The sequence below is a fragment of the Halichoerus grypus genome, chromosome 10 (genome assembly GCF_964656455.1).
Source record: "Halichoerus grypus chromosome 10, mHalGry1.hap1.1, whole genome shotgun sequence".
Classification (NCBI taxonomy): Eukaryota; Metazoa; Chordata; class Mammalia; order Carnivora; family Phocidae; genus Halichoerus; species Halichoerus grypus.
This window is the reverse complement of record NC_135721.1, coordinates 64,729,153-64,742,706: the sequence shown is the minus strand read 5'-3', so window position 1 is coordinate 64,742,706 and position 13,554 is coordinate 64,729,153. Positions and strand designations below refer to the sequence as shown.

Below are 13,554 nucleotides of genomic sequence, written 5' to 3'. Positions count from 1 at the left end.
CCAGTGACGAAGCCCATCTTCGGGTGCGGGAGGCGGGGAAGGGAGGGCAGGCAGAGGATTTCGCTCCTCAGTGCGAGATCGGGACGTGCTGCCGGCGCCCGCTCCGAGCAGAGGTTAGAGGCGGAGAGAGCTGGGATGCTCTGCGGCCGAGGCTGGATCGGGTGTGGGAGGAAGGAGTGCAGGACACTGACAGGGAGGCAGTGCGCGCGCGTCGGGCTGTCCCTGGGGGCTGGCATCCCTCGGACCTGCGGCGGCCGAAGACCGGGATGTGTTTGCGCACGTTGCGGGGTGAGGTGGGGGGCGTCTCTGTCCCCCCACCCCCCGCCAGACTGGAGGCTAACCCTTGAGCCCAGGGGGCCCCGTAGATAGCTCAGACCTTCCTGAAGAGGGGGTACACGATTTTTTACCACTTGTTAATTATTTAATTTCTTTTGGACCAGGAGCATTAGTAGGTAGCGCTTTCCTGCCTCCAACTGCACTAGTGTCTCGTTTCCTCCAATTCAGAAAAATCTTACATGACGCTTGCTGTTGGAGTTGCTGATCTGTGAGAACTGCTAAGTTCTTTATGTTGTTGTTTTTCTTTTCGGCCAAGAGGGGGTTCACGGAAGATATGAATTTTAAATTGGAGCATCTAAAAACTGACCATTGCATATTCGCCCTGGCTTAATGGGGAAACAGAAAGTATTCTCTTAAATCGTATCAGCAACCGCCAGCCAGAAGCATTTAGGGCATATCATTAAGGAGATGGATATGGAGGGGAAAAGGGGGACCAGTTGACAAAAAACAAAACAAAACAAAAAAACTTGGTTTAGTTTGGGGATCATTTATTTGGGCTGGTGACTTATACAAAAAAATCTGTTTCTTTCTTCCTCTCTCTTGCATCCTGGGTATAGACTGTCAGTTTCGGATCCAGCGATGGTGATGGCAAAGCTTACCCGGGTTCTCTGTCAAATCAAAGCTGTCACAGAATAAATCCCATTGCCTGCTGCGAAGCCCCCACGCACTGCAAACTTCAGGGAGCGAACTGGGTAATCAGTGTTTGGATATGCAGATCCCTGATTTAAAAGGTGGGGTGACCCCCCCAAGAACCTCTCCTGGGGGCCGAAGCCCGCAGGTGCAGTGAGGCGCGCGCGTGCGAGTGCTGGCGCCCGCGAAGACGCCTTGCCCGGGGAGAGGGAGCCGGGGCGCCCGGCGGGGTCTGGCGGCCGCGCACCGGCGGCTTGTCTCCGGCGGCGGCGGCGGATGATGGTGGCGGCGGGCGCACTGGGCTGTGTCTGTGCGTCGCCGCGGAAATCAGCGCCCGGCGCTGCACACTGAGCCCTTGCAGGTCCTCCGCAGCCCGAGTCTTGGCGAGGACAGACCCGGCGCGCAGGGGCCGCGGACCCGCGCGCGGGGGGGCCGGGGGGCGCGTGGGGTCGGCTTATCATGGCGGATCGGACAGCTCCCAGCTGCCAGCTCCGGCTGGAGTGGGTGTACGGGTACCGGGGTCACCAGTGCCGCAACAACCTGTACTACACGGCCGGCAAGGAGGTGGTCTACTTTGTGGCTGGGGTCGGGGTGGTTTACAACACCCGAGAGCACAGCCAAAAATTCTTCTTGGGACACAACGACGACATTATCAGGTAAGGAAGTGGCCTGGGGTCGTGGGGAAGGGTTGGGTGTGGAGATTGGAAGGGTGGGGAGAAGGATGACCAAACGGGCTTTCCTGGGGTCAGATGCAGGAGCCCTCTGGAGTAAAGGATTCTCTCTGGAACTGCATGGAATTACAGAAGGGCTGCGATTCTAAGACTAAGGCAAAGACAGGGTGGGGGGTGCAGGTGGGGAGGGAGAGATCTCTTTCCTCTTTATTCCTCTGGAAGGCTTTTAAATCTCTAAGGAGTTGAGTGTCCTGCTGCTTTTTGGGTGTTCTTTCCGGCTACAAGTGGAAGGATCCCGGGTAACCATCAAACACTTCTTCCTGCCCTAACTGGGTAAATGTAGAACCAATAATCTGAACGGCGGGTGTCATCTTTGGCAAGCTCCTCAGTAGGTTCCTCAACAAGCAAGAGGATTAAAAAAATCTAGAAGAAATTTTGCTATAGGTAATTTGGAATCTTCATCCCAGATGCTTTGAAACTGGAAAATTTCTGCAATGGGTGGGGAGTTTGTTCTCTAATATTTCACTTGGCAGTGTTTTAATGCCAAAAAAAAAAAACAACCATATTTATACACTAAATGGATGCTTCCACAACATCACTGAGGTTATAAAATGATGGCAATTGCTGGACCACAAAATCCTACCAGTCAGCCCCCCGAAAGGCCAACATCTGGCAGTGGGTAGCCAAGACTGATTAGAAAAACACAATTAGATAAATAGCCATTTTAAGGGGCCTTCCCTGTTAAACCGTAGAGGGACATATTTTGATTCTTGGCCCTGTCCTGTCATCTCTGGACCAGACGCATTTTCCTCCAGCTCTTGTCAGCTGCTTATGTGACCAAACAAGGTGTGGTCCAGATGCTGTTCACAGGGAATCCCATTCAGCCTTCTGCAGTTAAGGAAGATTTCCATATGGGAGCCTCACCCATGGGGCAAATGGCTTGCTGAGGATAGACTACAACTGACAGAGACCATATTTGTGCCTTCCAAACTTGTGTGTTCATTGATGTAGAACTACTTCTGTCACATTTCAGAATATTACCACTTGTGTTCTAAGTTTGCCTTTCATAATGAAATAAGTGGTTATGTGGTGTAATGTTAATGGTTTTGATTTCTCCTTGGGGAGAATGATTTAAAAGTCTTGCTTTCTTCCCCCCTTCTAGTGTTGTGCTTATTCTGCAGTCCCCCCCTTTTTATCTGAGCCCTACAGTTGAAAAATTGTTACAAAATGTAAAAACTTAATATTTGAAAATACAGTAAGATATATATTTTTAAAAAAACTTGACTTTTAGAAAATGAAGATTTTAAATATTAGAAGGTCTATTATTCCCAAGATTGGGTGGAGCTGACATGTAAAACTTTCTTCCTGTCACATATGAGAAAATAGCTTTTTTCTTTGCTTCCTGATACAATGAGGGTTGTGATTGGGGCATCCCACTTGGTTCTGTCCTGGAGATTTTGCTTCTCCAGTTGCCAGGCCGCTTATGAAAGTCACAGGTGCAAATGATGAAAAGTGACTTGTGAAAAGGTTAGATGTTTAAAAATTTAAACCCATTATGTTTTTGCTTTGTCTTTCTTAATGCGGTGCTTTCCATTACACCATCTAAATAAGATGTAGCCCTTTGGGGGAATGAAGAGAGTGGCAATTAAACAGAAAATTCCCTGGGGTTAAATAATATTGTTGTGACAGCTCACTGAACTACTTTGAGGGTTTGAACTCCTAATCTTAATTTTTTTTTCTTTAATAGGAAAAAAAAAATGCACTGTTGAAACTGAAGGGGGGAAAAGGGTGGAGTTGCAGTAAAGTGCTGTGATGACAGGCAGCTGGACTGGTGGGAGTGTGATGATACATGGCTTAGTTAAACACTCAGATTGGAGGAAAAGGTGAATGAAGCTGTTTGTGTAACTGGTTTGCAGGAAGACTCAAGTGATGAAAAAAAAATCACAACTTAGCTTCTGGTCTATTATGAAGGTAGTTGTATCTTTATACTGAATTGTGGCATAGTGGTAAGCCTACCCTTGGAGACTGGACTTTACTGCTAAATTTTTCATGATATTTGGTTGAGTCTGAGTATGTACAGGTGAGCAGAATTCTTTAATATCTGTGTATGTGTCTTTGCACATAGGAATAAAATTAAGTCCAACAGATTTAAAAACACAAACCATAGATCACTATGTAATTAAGAGCTGTAAAATGAGCCTGTATATGCTGTTATTTTGCCTTATCTTACATACATATCTTTTTCTGATAAACGCAGTACACAGACCACATTTGTTTTTAGCCTTAGTGAGACTCCTGAGTGCCATTTCTTTCATAATTTTATTCCCAGAAATATATTTGAATATTTCAGATTAATATTGTAAATTGTTGGGAATCTTTATGTATTAACTGTGGATGTGGACAGGAAAATTAGGCTCTTTTATCTTTATGAATTTCAACTCGTGTTCCTGTTACACTACTGATTTTCCACTTAACATATTGCAGTTAGCTAATGAATGAGGAGGACTATAGCTAAGGTTTCAGTGCAAAAATGTTTTGGGTTTTTGGAAACATTATATGATCGTTCAAGCTTCTAACTCTTGATTCTGTCAAATGAGATAATGTAAGTAATTATCTATTAGCTTTTGGCTTAGCTTGAAAGCTATATTCATGGTGCATATATTTCCTACTGCTTTATTTATTCTGCTACTTTCCGCAGAATATTAACTAGAAAGCAGCCCAACAAATATTGATACCACACCACTCCATTTTATAAAACCGTGTGATCTCTGAGATCACGATGAACTTCAATAATAATGTAGGATTTGGCAGAGCTCACTGGAGCTTAGCATATGTGTCTTCCTGATTTGACAGACTATGTGTTTAAGTCAGATTTTTTAAAATGTTGATATGTGAAGCATAATGTGATTTATTGGATGTGGAGGCTTAGTTTTATTCTTTTGAATGATTTACCCTTCAATACAGATAACAGATTAGAGGATGATGCCTATTTTAGCCCTGATAGCACTGTGACAGGACAGGTAAATACTAGAAGCCGTGTTTGCTCTTAGACTAACAACAGGACTCAATTCAGGCTTAAAGGCAAGGCTGGTAATAGAGACTGGAATATTTACTAACTTGGTTTCTACTGCAGGTAGCAGATCATGACGCGAATGGAGTAAATGAAAGAAAAGGTCATGAACACATTTTGCTCTCTGTCACCTCCCTTCCATTTTCAGTGACTCCATTTAAGACATTTATCTCCTTACTCTGGATTGGCATATTGTTTCTGACTAGTTCCCTGTCTCCATTTTCCTTTTTCTTATTTTTTCACTCTCTAGTGCAAGGAAGGTTTTTGTGCAATACTCTTTCAGGACTTTGTATTGCCTTTGACCTGGCACACACTCAGTGATGAACCCCACTGTGCTGTTCACTGGAGTCACCCGAATGACTGGCTTGACCACTCAGGGCCTTGTTTAGCTGTGAAACGGGGATAATAATACCTAAATTGCAAATTGTAACTTTTGGAAATAATGTATGCAAATGGTTTAGACTGGGACCTGGCCCTGAGCTGGTATTCAATAACTGCTCTTAGTCATGGCATTAGTAGTATTTCATTAAAAGCACAGACTTACACCATAAACAAAACAGATTGTTCATTGTCCACCAGCTGAAGCTCAGACTCCTTAGCTTTCCATTCCTTCTGGCCCTAACCCACTATTCCTCCCTTATTTTCCTTTTTTTCTTTTTTGAAGTATATATTGTTTGCTTCCCACTTGCCATATGAAAACATTACTCTGTTCTTTCCTGCCTCATGCTGGAATGATTTATCTCCATATCAACCCTTCTCCCCAACAATGGCACAGTGGTGGATTGTCAGATCTGATTTGAAACCCAGATCTGCCACCAGTTGGGCGACTTGGAGAAATTACTAAACCTCTGTGAGCCTTAGCTATCACCAGTAAAACAGTTTCTCATCTACAAATTAGAGATTTATTTATTTTTTTTTTAAAGATTTTTTATTTATTTGACAGAGAGAGACACAGAGAGAGAGAGGGAACACAAGCAGGGGGAGTGGGAGAGGGAGAAGCAGGCTCCTGGCTGAGCAGGGAGCCCCATGTGGGGCTCGATCCCAGGACCCTGAGATCATGACCTGAGCCGAAGGCAGACGCTTAACGACTGAGCCACCCAGGCGCCCCTACAAATTAGAGATTTAAAGGTACCTGCCTTGTAGCTTGTGGAGATTACATACAAGGTGCCCCACAGTGTTTGGCAAACAGTAAGTGCCCACCGCAGGGGGCCTGTTTGTATCCACGCCCTGCATGGCCCCATCTGCTTCAGCTTCACCACTCCCATGAGACCTTATACCATCCTTAGATGAAGGCATGCCTAGCACTCCTAAAGTTTTGCATCTTTTGTGACCACTGCTGCTCACTTAATATGTATCATTTAGTACTTTTCTTTCATTCTATTTTCATTTATAAGTGTATATAAGATCTTTGAGGATGAGAATAAATTTAATAACCAGAGCCAACATTTCTTGAGTGCAGACTCAGCACTAAATAAATGTGTGTACAGATTTATCTCATCCATCCTCTTAACAACCTAATGACATTGGAACTATTGTTAGCCCCAGTTTACTGGTGAGGAAACCAGGGCACAGAGGGGCTAAGGATCTTGCCCGTGGTCACTATTTAGCAGACTATAGAATGGGAATTGGAACCCAGGGCTGATTCCAAAGCCCAAAGTTATTGCTTCACTGTTTTACACGCTTTTTACTTTTCTCAGTCACTGTGGCCCTACCACTGTGCCTTATTTCTAACCAGAACTCTGTGAGATTCTTGCTTCTCCTAACTCTGTTTATCAGTCTGGTGCTTATCAGTTTATTAGGAGTATTTGAAGCTGATTGCTAGAACTCAATCTAGAAGTGGAGCCATGTTCAAATTCACCTCAGGAACATTACCAGCTCTGAGACAATTATCCAAAACAATGATCTACTAGAGATATTTTTAAAAATTAAGTCTCAATTGTGACATGGCTAAAATAGTGTGGTGCTGCAAATACAATTGAACTTGCTGAATTTGAAAAGAGGGGTCTAACAGCCGTGGTTGGGTGTAGAGTATTGAGTGAACAGGTTCACATGAGGGTCTGGAAATGTGATTTCATATTCTTTAGTCCCTTGACCAGTTTGAATAAGGGAAACATGGGGGTAACTATAAAGAATCAAACCCATATTGAGTTGAGTACCTGTTCTGTACCAGATACTTTTATATATAGATCTGTGTCATCTAATTGCATTCCCCTCTCTCCCATCTCTGAGAGGTAATCTTCTCATTTCCCTCTGGGTGGGAGTGGCTCTGAGAGGGAAAGAGATTTAAACAAAGTAATTCAGTAGTACCGTTGACTATTCATTTGATCCTGTTCATTTGCAAGAGCATGAAGTGAAAGGCTTTGATGGAAGTTTATGATCTGTTCGTAAATAATCTTATTATTGTTATTCTTATTAATAAGGTATAGTCTATTTGGTGATTTTTAAAAAGGATTTTATGTATTCGTGAGAGAGAGAGAGAAACACAAGCAGGGGAGCGGCAGGCAGAGGGAGGGGCAGGCTCCCCGCAGAGCAAGGAGCCCGATGCAGGGCTTGATCCCAGGACCCCGAGATCATGACCTGAGCCGAAGGCAGATGCTTAACCGACTGAGCCACCCAGGCATCCCTATTTGGTAATTTTTATTAAGATTTGTTTATACCCTAAATTGGGAACATTTTACTTGTTTATTCATCAAAATCGCATTTACTCTCTAGAACGTACCAAGTGCAGGGAGTGCAGCAGTGAATAAGACCACATTCTTGCCTCCATTCTGATGGTGGAGGCCAACAATGAATGAACAAAAAGACACGGTGAATATAGATTGTAACAAGTACTGAGAAGGGAATGATCATAGAGAGGAACTGGGTTGGTGGGAGCTACCTGCCATAGGATTCCAGGGCAGCTCTCTAGGGAGATGGCATTTAAGCCGAGACCAGAAGGATGAGAAGGGCGGATAAGTGAAGACGGCATGGCAGAGGAGAGGTGACATGCAAAGACACCAGGGTGAGGAGGAATTTGGTGTGCCAAGAATTCTGGTGTAGATACCCAGAGAAAGACCAAGGTCATTGTAATTCTCATCCAGGTCATTAGTGCCTCAGGGGTCTTGGTACCATATGTCCTAGATTTCCCTGGACAGTCACAAATATTCCATTCAATTCTTGTTATAGATATACTTCTCTATCATATCGTGGCTCTCTATTTTTAATTCAGAATATATGACCATGTTTTTATTTAGAAAAAAATGGTTACTATATAGTGGGTCATTGTTTGAAAACATTGTACGGGAATATACTCTCTTACAAAGAATGATATTGGCCCCACAAACAACAGTCAATCAGAATGTAGATTATACTGTGGTAAGTGAAAAACTGTTCCATGGCAGCATTTCTAAGCAGAGCTGTCCTAAGCCCTCTCCTACCCACAAGGATTTGGATCTGAACACTTTTGCAATGTAGGTGACATTCTTGCCACCAAAAAAGGAAGCTGCTGGGAAGGCTGACTTGCTGGCTTTGCATCTGGGACTTACTCGTCTTGAAACCACATGGAAAGCCATCCTTAAGCCACCAGACTACATATCTTTAGCAGTCAGGCTTCTTTTGTAAGTTTAACCCAAATTTGTCATATGTGGATTGATCTTAAGTGTAATTAAAGTGTTTGAGAGCAGACATTTCTTCTCACATATCATTGTTCATAGGAGTCACCTGAGCACATGCTGAAATCTAGCTTCTGACTCAGTAAGTCTGGTATGAGGCCTGACAGCTCCCAAGTGATGCCAATGCTTCTGGTCACAGGCCACAGCAATATTTTAGGGACCTCACTGGTATGTTTCAGAGCTCAGTAGACCAGTGTTTTTTTCAACCCAAATGAGATTGCCAGCTAGCGAAATAGACTTTTAATAATATATATGATCTATACATTGATTAAATTCTTAAATTAACAAAATTAATTTTTTCATTAAGATGGTACCTAGGCCTGTGTTCTAAATGCTCCAGAAAGAACCAAGCAGGCACTGATTGAAATGAGTTACGAGATGGTGAGCTTGTCCCTGTGAGCAGTGGAAGAGATGTCCACAGCCTTTGTGTAGACCTGTGTTTTCTGGTATCTTGAGTGTATACCTGGAGTGGACTTGCAGAATCATATGGTAACTCTGTGTTTAACTTTTTGAAGTAATGCCAAATTTTTTTCCAAAGCAATGTATAATCGTACCACCAATGTCTTGAGTGCCAACTCCTCCACAGCCTTGCCAACAATTGTTATGTTCTTTTTGATTATAGCCATCCTACTGGGTGTGAAATGGGATCTCGTTGTAATTTTGATTTGCATTTCCCTAATAACTAATAATATTGATCATCATTTCATAATTTATTGATGATTTGTATATTCTCTTTGGAGAAAATGTCTATTCAAATCCTTTGCCCATTTTTAATTGTTTTTTTATCGTTGAGTTGTAAAAGTTCTTTATATATTCTGAATATAATCCCTTATCTGTTATTTGCAAATATTTTCTCCTATTCCACGAGTTATTTTTTCACTTTCTTAATGGTGTCCTTTGAAGCACAAAAGTTTTAAATTTTGATGATGTCCAATTTATTTCTTTATTTCTTTTGTTCCTTATACTTTTGGTGTTAAATCCAAGAAACCATTGCCTAATTTAACTCATGAAGATTTATGCCTACATTTTCTTCTAAAAGTTTTAGCTTTGACATTTAGGCAGATGATCCATTCTGAGTTAATTTTTATATATGGTGTGAGGTAGGGGGAGTCCTACTTCATTCTTTTGCATGTGGATATCTAGTTGTCCCAACACTATCTATTGAAAAGACTATTCTCTTCCCTTTGAATTGTCTTGCATGTCTATAACCTTTGAATTCTCCTAGCAGAGGGCCCATTCTTCTCATTTAGAAGATACTGAACATTTGGAGACCCAGAAACTGAAACAATTGTTAAAAAGATTAACTTAGAAGTAATAGAAATCTGAGGCTTTGGTTGCTATCCTATTTGAAAAGATGGTGTTAGAAACTATAAGGATGTGTAAATTTTTTATGTTTAAAGAATATAACCATATTTATACTTTGAGGACCCAGTGCAGTATTTAGTAATCGCTGGTTTAGGGACCAGCAACAGTCTATACATTGGCTTTGTTTACTCCCAAAGATTCTTGCTTTTTAAAAATGAATTTCCAGGCTTTGGCCTTGCTGCTGGAGACAAAAGGGAATGCAGAGGGAATAGTCAGAGATTGTGCCCCTTGACCTCTACCCCCTCATCAGTTCATTCCTTTCTTCCCCCAGTGGGAGGCAGGCACCTAGATGACCTCAACCCAGAAGTTGAAGTATTCCACAGTTGGCCACTAGTTTTTTACCACCCCTTTCCCCATCAGCATGAAGGAGGGGAGTGGCAGGCCAGCAATAACTCCCTGAGATAAAATCATCTTTCTCTGGACTGGCAGTACATAAATAAGTTGGTCAGAGAATTATTCTAAAGCTATCGAAAATTATTTTAAGGCACAAGGATTCGTGTTAAGTGTAGCTGCTATTTAACAGTGTCATTAAAACATGTTTCTGTGTTCATTGTGAATTGATTTTATGGGTAAGAATAAAACAGGAGCCACAAATGACAGGATGCCTTCTCAATAAAAGATCAGTTGCAAGAAACTGAAACTTTTTCAAAGAAACACAATTAAGGAGAGGATCATAAGACGACAAGAGAATCTTTGGGAACTCTATTATAGGGAGTAGGCTGGCCTTTCAGGCATTGCACAGTTATCAGGCAGCTATTTCTTTCTCTTTCCCTATGTCTTTCTCTTGTAAGAATCACAGATTCATACAGATTCATATCTCTGCCTCTCTCTGGATAATATATGCTTTGATTTTCTATGTCTGCAGACTGGCTTCTTAACTCAATGATCCATTTTGCACATAGTCATCCCTTTCCACAATTCATCTCAGCCCTTCAGCACACATGACTATCCAGCTTGGTCCTACAATACCAGATGAATCAATCAGTCTTTTGCGTCTTAATTCCAAATTTCCAAGAAAGAAAATCTAATTGGCTTAGCACTGGACAGGATGTCCACCCAGTCCAATCAGCTGTAGCCTATAGGGTGGGGCCATGTTTCAGAGGGCTGCCGCTTTAAGAAAGTTTGTCTAGGATAACATCATACTCAATGGGGAAAATCTTAGAGCTTTTCCCCTAAGGTCAGGAACAAGACAAAGATGTCCATTCTCACCACTTTTATTCAACATAGTACTGGAAGTCCTAGCCACAGCAATCAGACAACAAAAAAGAAATAAAAGGCATTCAAATTGGTAAGGAAGAAGTAAAACTTTCACTCTTTGCAGATGGCATGATACTATACATAGAAAACCCTAAAGACTCCACTAAAGAACTACTAGAACTGATAAATGAATTCAGTAAAGTTGCAGGATACAAAATTAATACACAGAAGTTGGTTGTTTTTCTATACACCAATAACAAAGTACCAAAAAGAGAAATTAAGAAAACAGTTCCATTTACAGTTGTACCAAAAATAATAAAATACCTAGGAATAAACTTACCAAACAGGTGAAAGACCTATACTTTGAAAACTATAAAACATTGATGGAAGAAATTGAAGATGACACAAAGAAATGGAAAGACATTCTATGCTCATGGATTGGAAGGACAAATATTGTTAAAATGTCTATACTACCCAAAGCAATCTACAGATTTGATGCAATCGCTATCAAAGTATCAACAGTGTCTCTTACAGAGCTCAAACAAACAATCCTAATATTTGTATGGAACCACAAAAGACCCCAAATAGCCAAAGCAATCTTGAAAAAACAAAATTGGAGGTACCACAATTCCAGACTTCACGTTGTATTCCAAAGCTGTAGTAATCAAAACAGTATGGTACTGGCACAAAAATAGACACATAGATCAATGGAACAGAATAGCAAGCCCAGAAATAAACCCACAATTATATGGTCAATTAATCTTTGATAAAGGAGGCAAGAATATGCAATGAAGAAAAGTCTCTTCAACAAATGGTGTTGTGAAAACTAGACAGCAACATGCAAAAGAATGAAACATCATACACAAAAGTAAACTCGAAGTGGACTAAGGACCTACATGTGAGACCTGAAACCATAAAAAATCCTAGAAGAGAACACAGGCAGGAATTTATCTGATATTGGCCGTAGCAGCATTTTTCTAGATATGTCTCCTGAGGCAAGGGAAAACAAAAGCAAAAACAAACTGTTGGGATTACATTAAAATAAAAAGCTTCTGCACAGCAAAGGAAACAACCAACAAAACTAGACAACAACCTACTGAATGGGAAAAGATATTTGTAAATGACATATCTGATAAAGGGTTAATATCCAAAATATATAAAGAACTTATACAACCCAGCACAAAAAAAACCCCCAAATAATCTAATTAAAAAATGGGAGGAAGACATGAATAGACATTTCTCCAAAGAAGACGTCCAGATGACCAACAGACACATGAAAAGACGCTCAACATCAGTCATCATCAGGGAGATGCAAATCAAAACCACAATGAGATGTCACCTCACACCTGTCAAATGGCTAAAATCAAAAACACAAGAGACAAGAAGTGTTGGTGAGGATGTGAAGAAAAACCATCGTGCACAGTTGGTGAGAATGCAAACTGGTACAGCCACTGTGATAAACAGTATGGAGGTTCCTCAAAAAATTAAAAATGGAACTACCCTATGATTGATCTAGTAATTGCACTACTGGTATTTACCCAAAGAACATGAAACAGTAATTCAGAGGGATATGTGCACCTCTATGTTTATTGCAGCATTATTTACAATAGCCAAACTATAATAGCAGCCTAAGTGTCCATCGATAGATGAATGGATGAAGAAGAGGTGGTATAGATATACAGTGGAAATTATTCAGCCATAAAAAGAATGAAATCTTGCCATTTGTAATGATATGGATAGATCCAGAAGGTATAATGCTAAGCGAAATGAGCCAGAGAAAGGCAAATACCATATGATTTCACTCATATGTGAAATCATCAAGCAAAAGGGGAAAAAGAGAGAGAAGCAAACAAAAACAGATTCTTAACTATAGAGACCAAACTGATGGTTACCAGAGGGGAGGTGGGTAGGGGGATGGGTAAAATAGGTGAAGGGGATTGGGAGTACACTTACCTTGATGAGCACTGGGTGTTGTATGCAAGTGTTGAATTACTATATTGTACACCTGAAACTAATATAACACTTTATGTTAACTACACTGGAATTAAAATTAAAGAAAGATTATCTAATAAGGGAGGTATGGGCTAAGAGAAGGAACAAATGGCAACTCTACTAGAGGAGGTAGATAAGAAGAGGAGGCAAATGATTTCTTGATAGAAAAAAAACCCAGAACAGTGGTGAGAAATACTGAGTTGAGGGCAAGAAAAGGTAAGGAAGGGATGTTAAGAGGGCTTAAGTACAAAATATTGGGGATATAACACACCATGCAATTTTCAGTTCTCATAAGAGGCCATGCCAGGATGTCTCTGGGGGATGCTGGCCAATGGCTGGCGACCACAGCCTCGGGGAGCCAAGTGGACAACACACATTTGCCTACTGGGGTGCCAGTGCTACTATTAGGGTGTTTTCCCCCTGCCAGGGTCTGGTGGGAGAGGGAGAGGGGAGTATATGGGAAAGGGGGCTGATGCTAGCAGGCACCAGGGAGGTGGTCAGATGGCACTCACAGGAGGCTGCAAGGTGATGTTGGTGGCACAGCTCTTTACCAGTTGGTGAAGAAATATTTTCATATTTTACCTGGCACAGATACTGGTGCACGTCTGCTGGACACCAGCCCTGGCTATGAGTGACATGCATG

General features: G+C 41.6%; 1 protein-coding gene across 4 annotated transcripts in view; it reads left to right on the top strand.

Annotated features, from left to right (window-relative positions):
* The first annotated feature begins 1,420 nt into the window (after nucleotides 1-1,420).
* The window catches only part of EML6 (EMAP like 6), a 260,832-nt gene continuing 248,698 nt past the window's right edge, over nucleotides 1,421-13,554 (top strand). For all 4 annotated transcript variants that reach the window (XR_013441823.1, XR_004923257.2, XM_078056549.1 and 1 more), the window contains exon 1: nucleotides 1,421-1,622. Coding sequence is in view for 2 of the 4 variants with exons in the window: in XM_078056549.1 (XP_077912675.1) it covers nucleotides 1,426-1,622 (197 nt within the window). In the remaining 2 variants the exon portion in view is untranslated. The remainder of the gene's footprint in view (nucleotides 1,623-13,554) is intronic.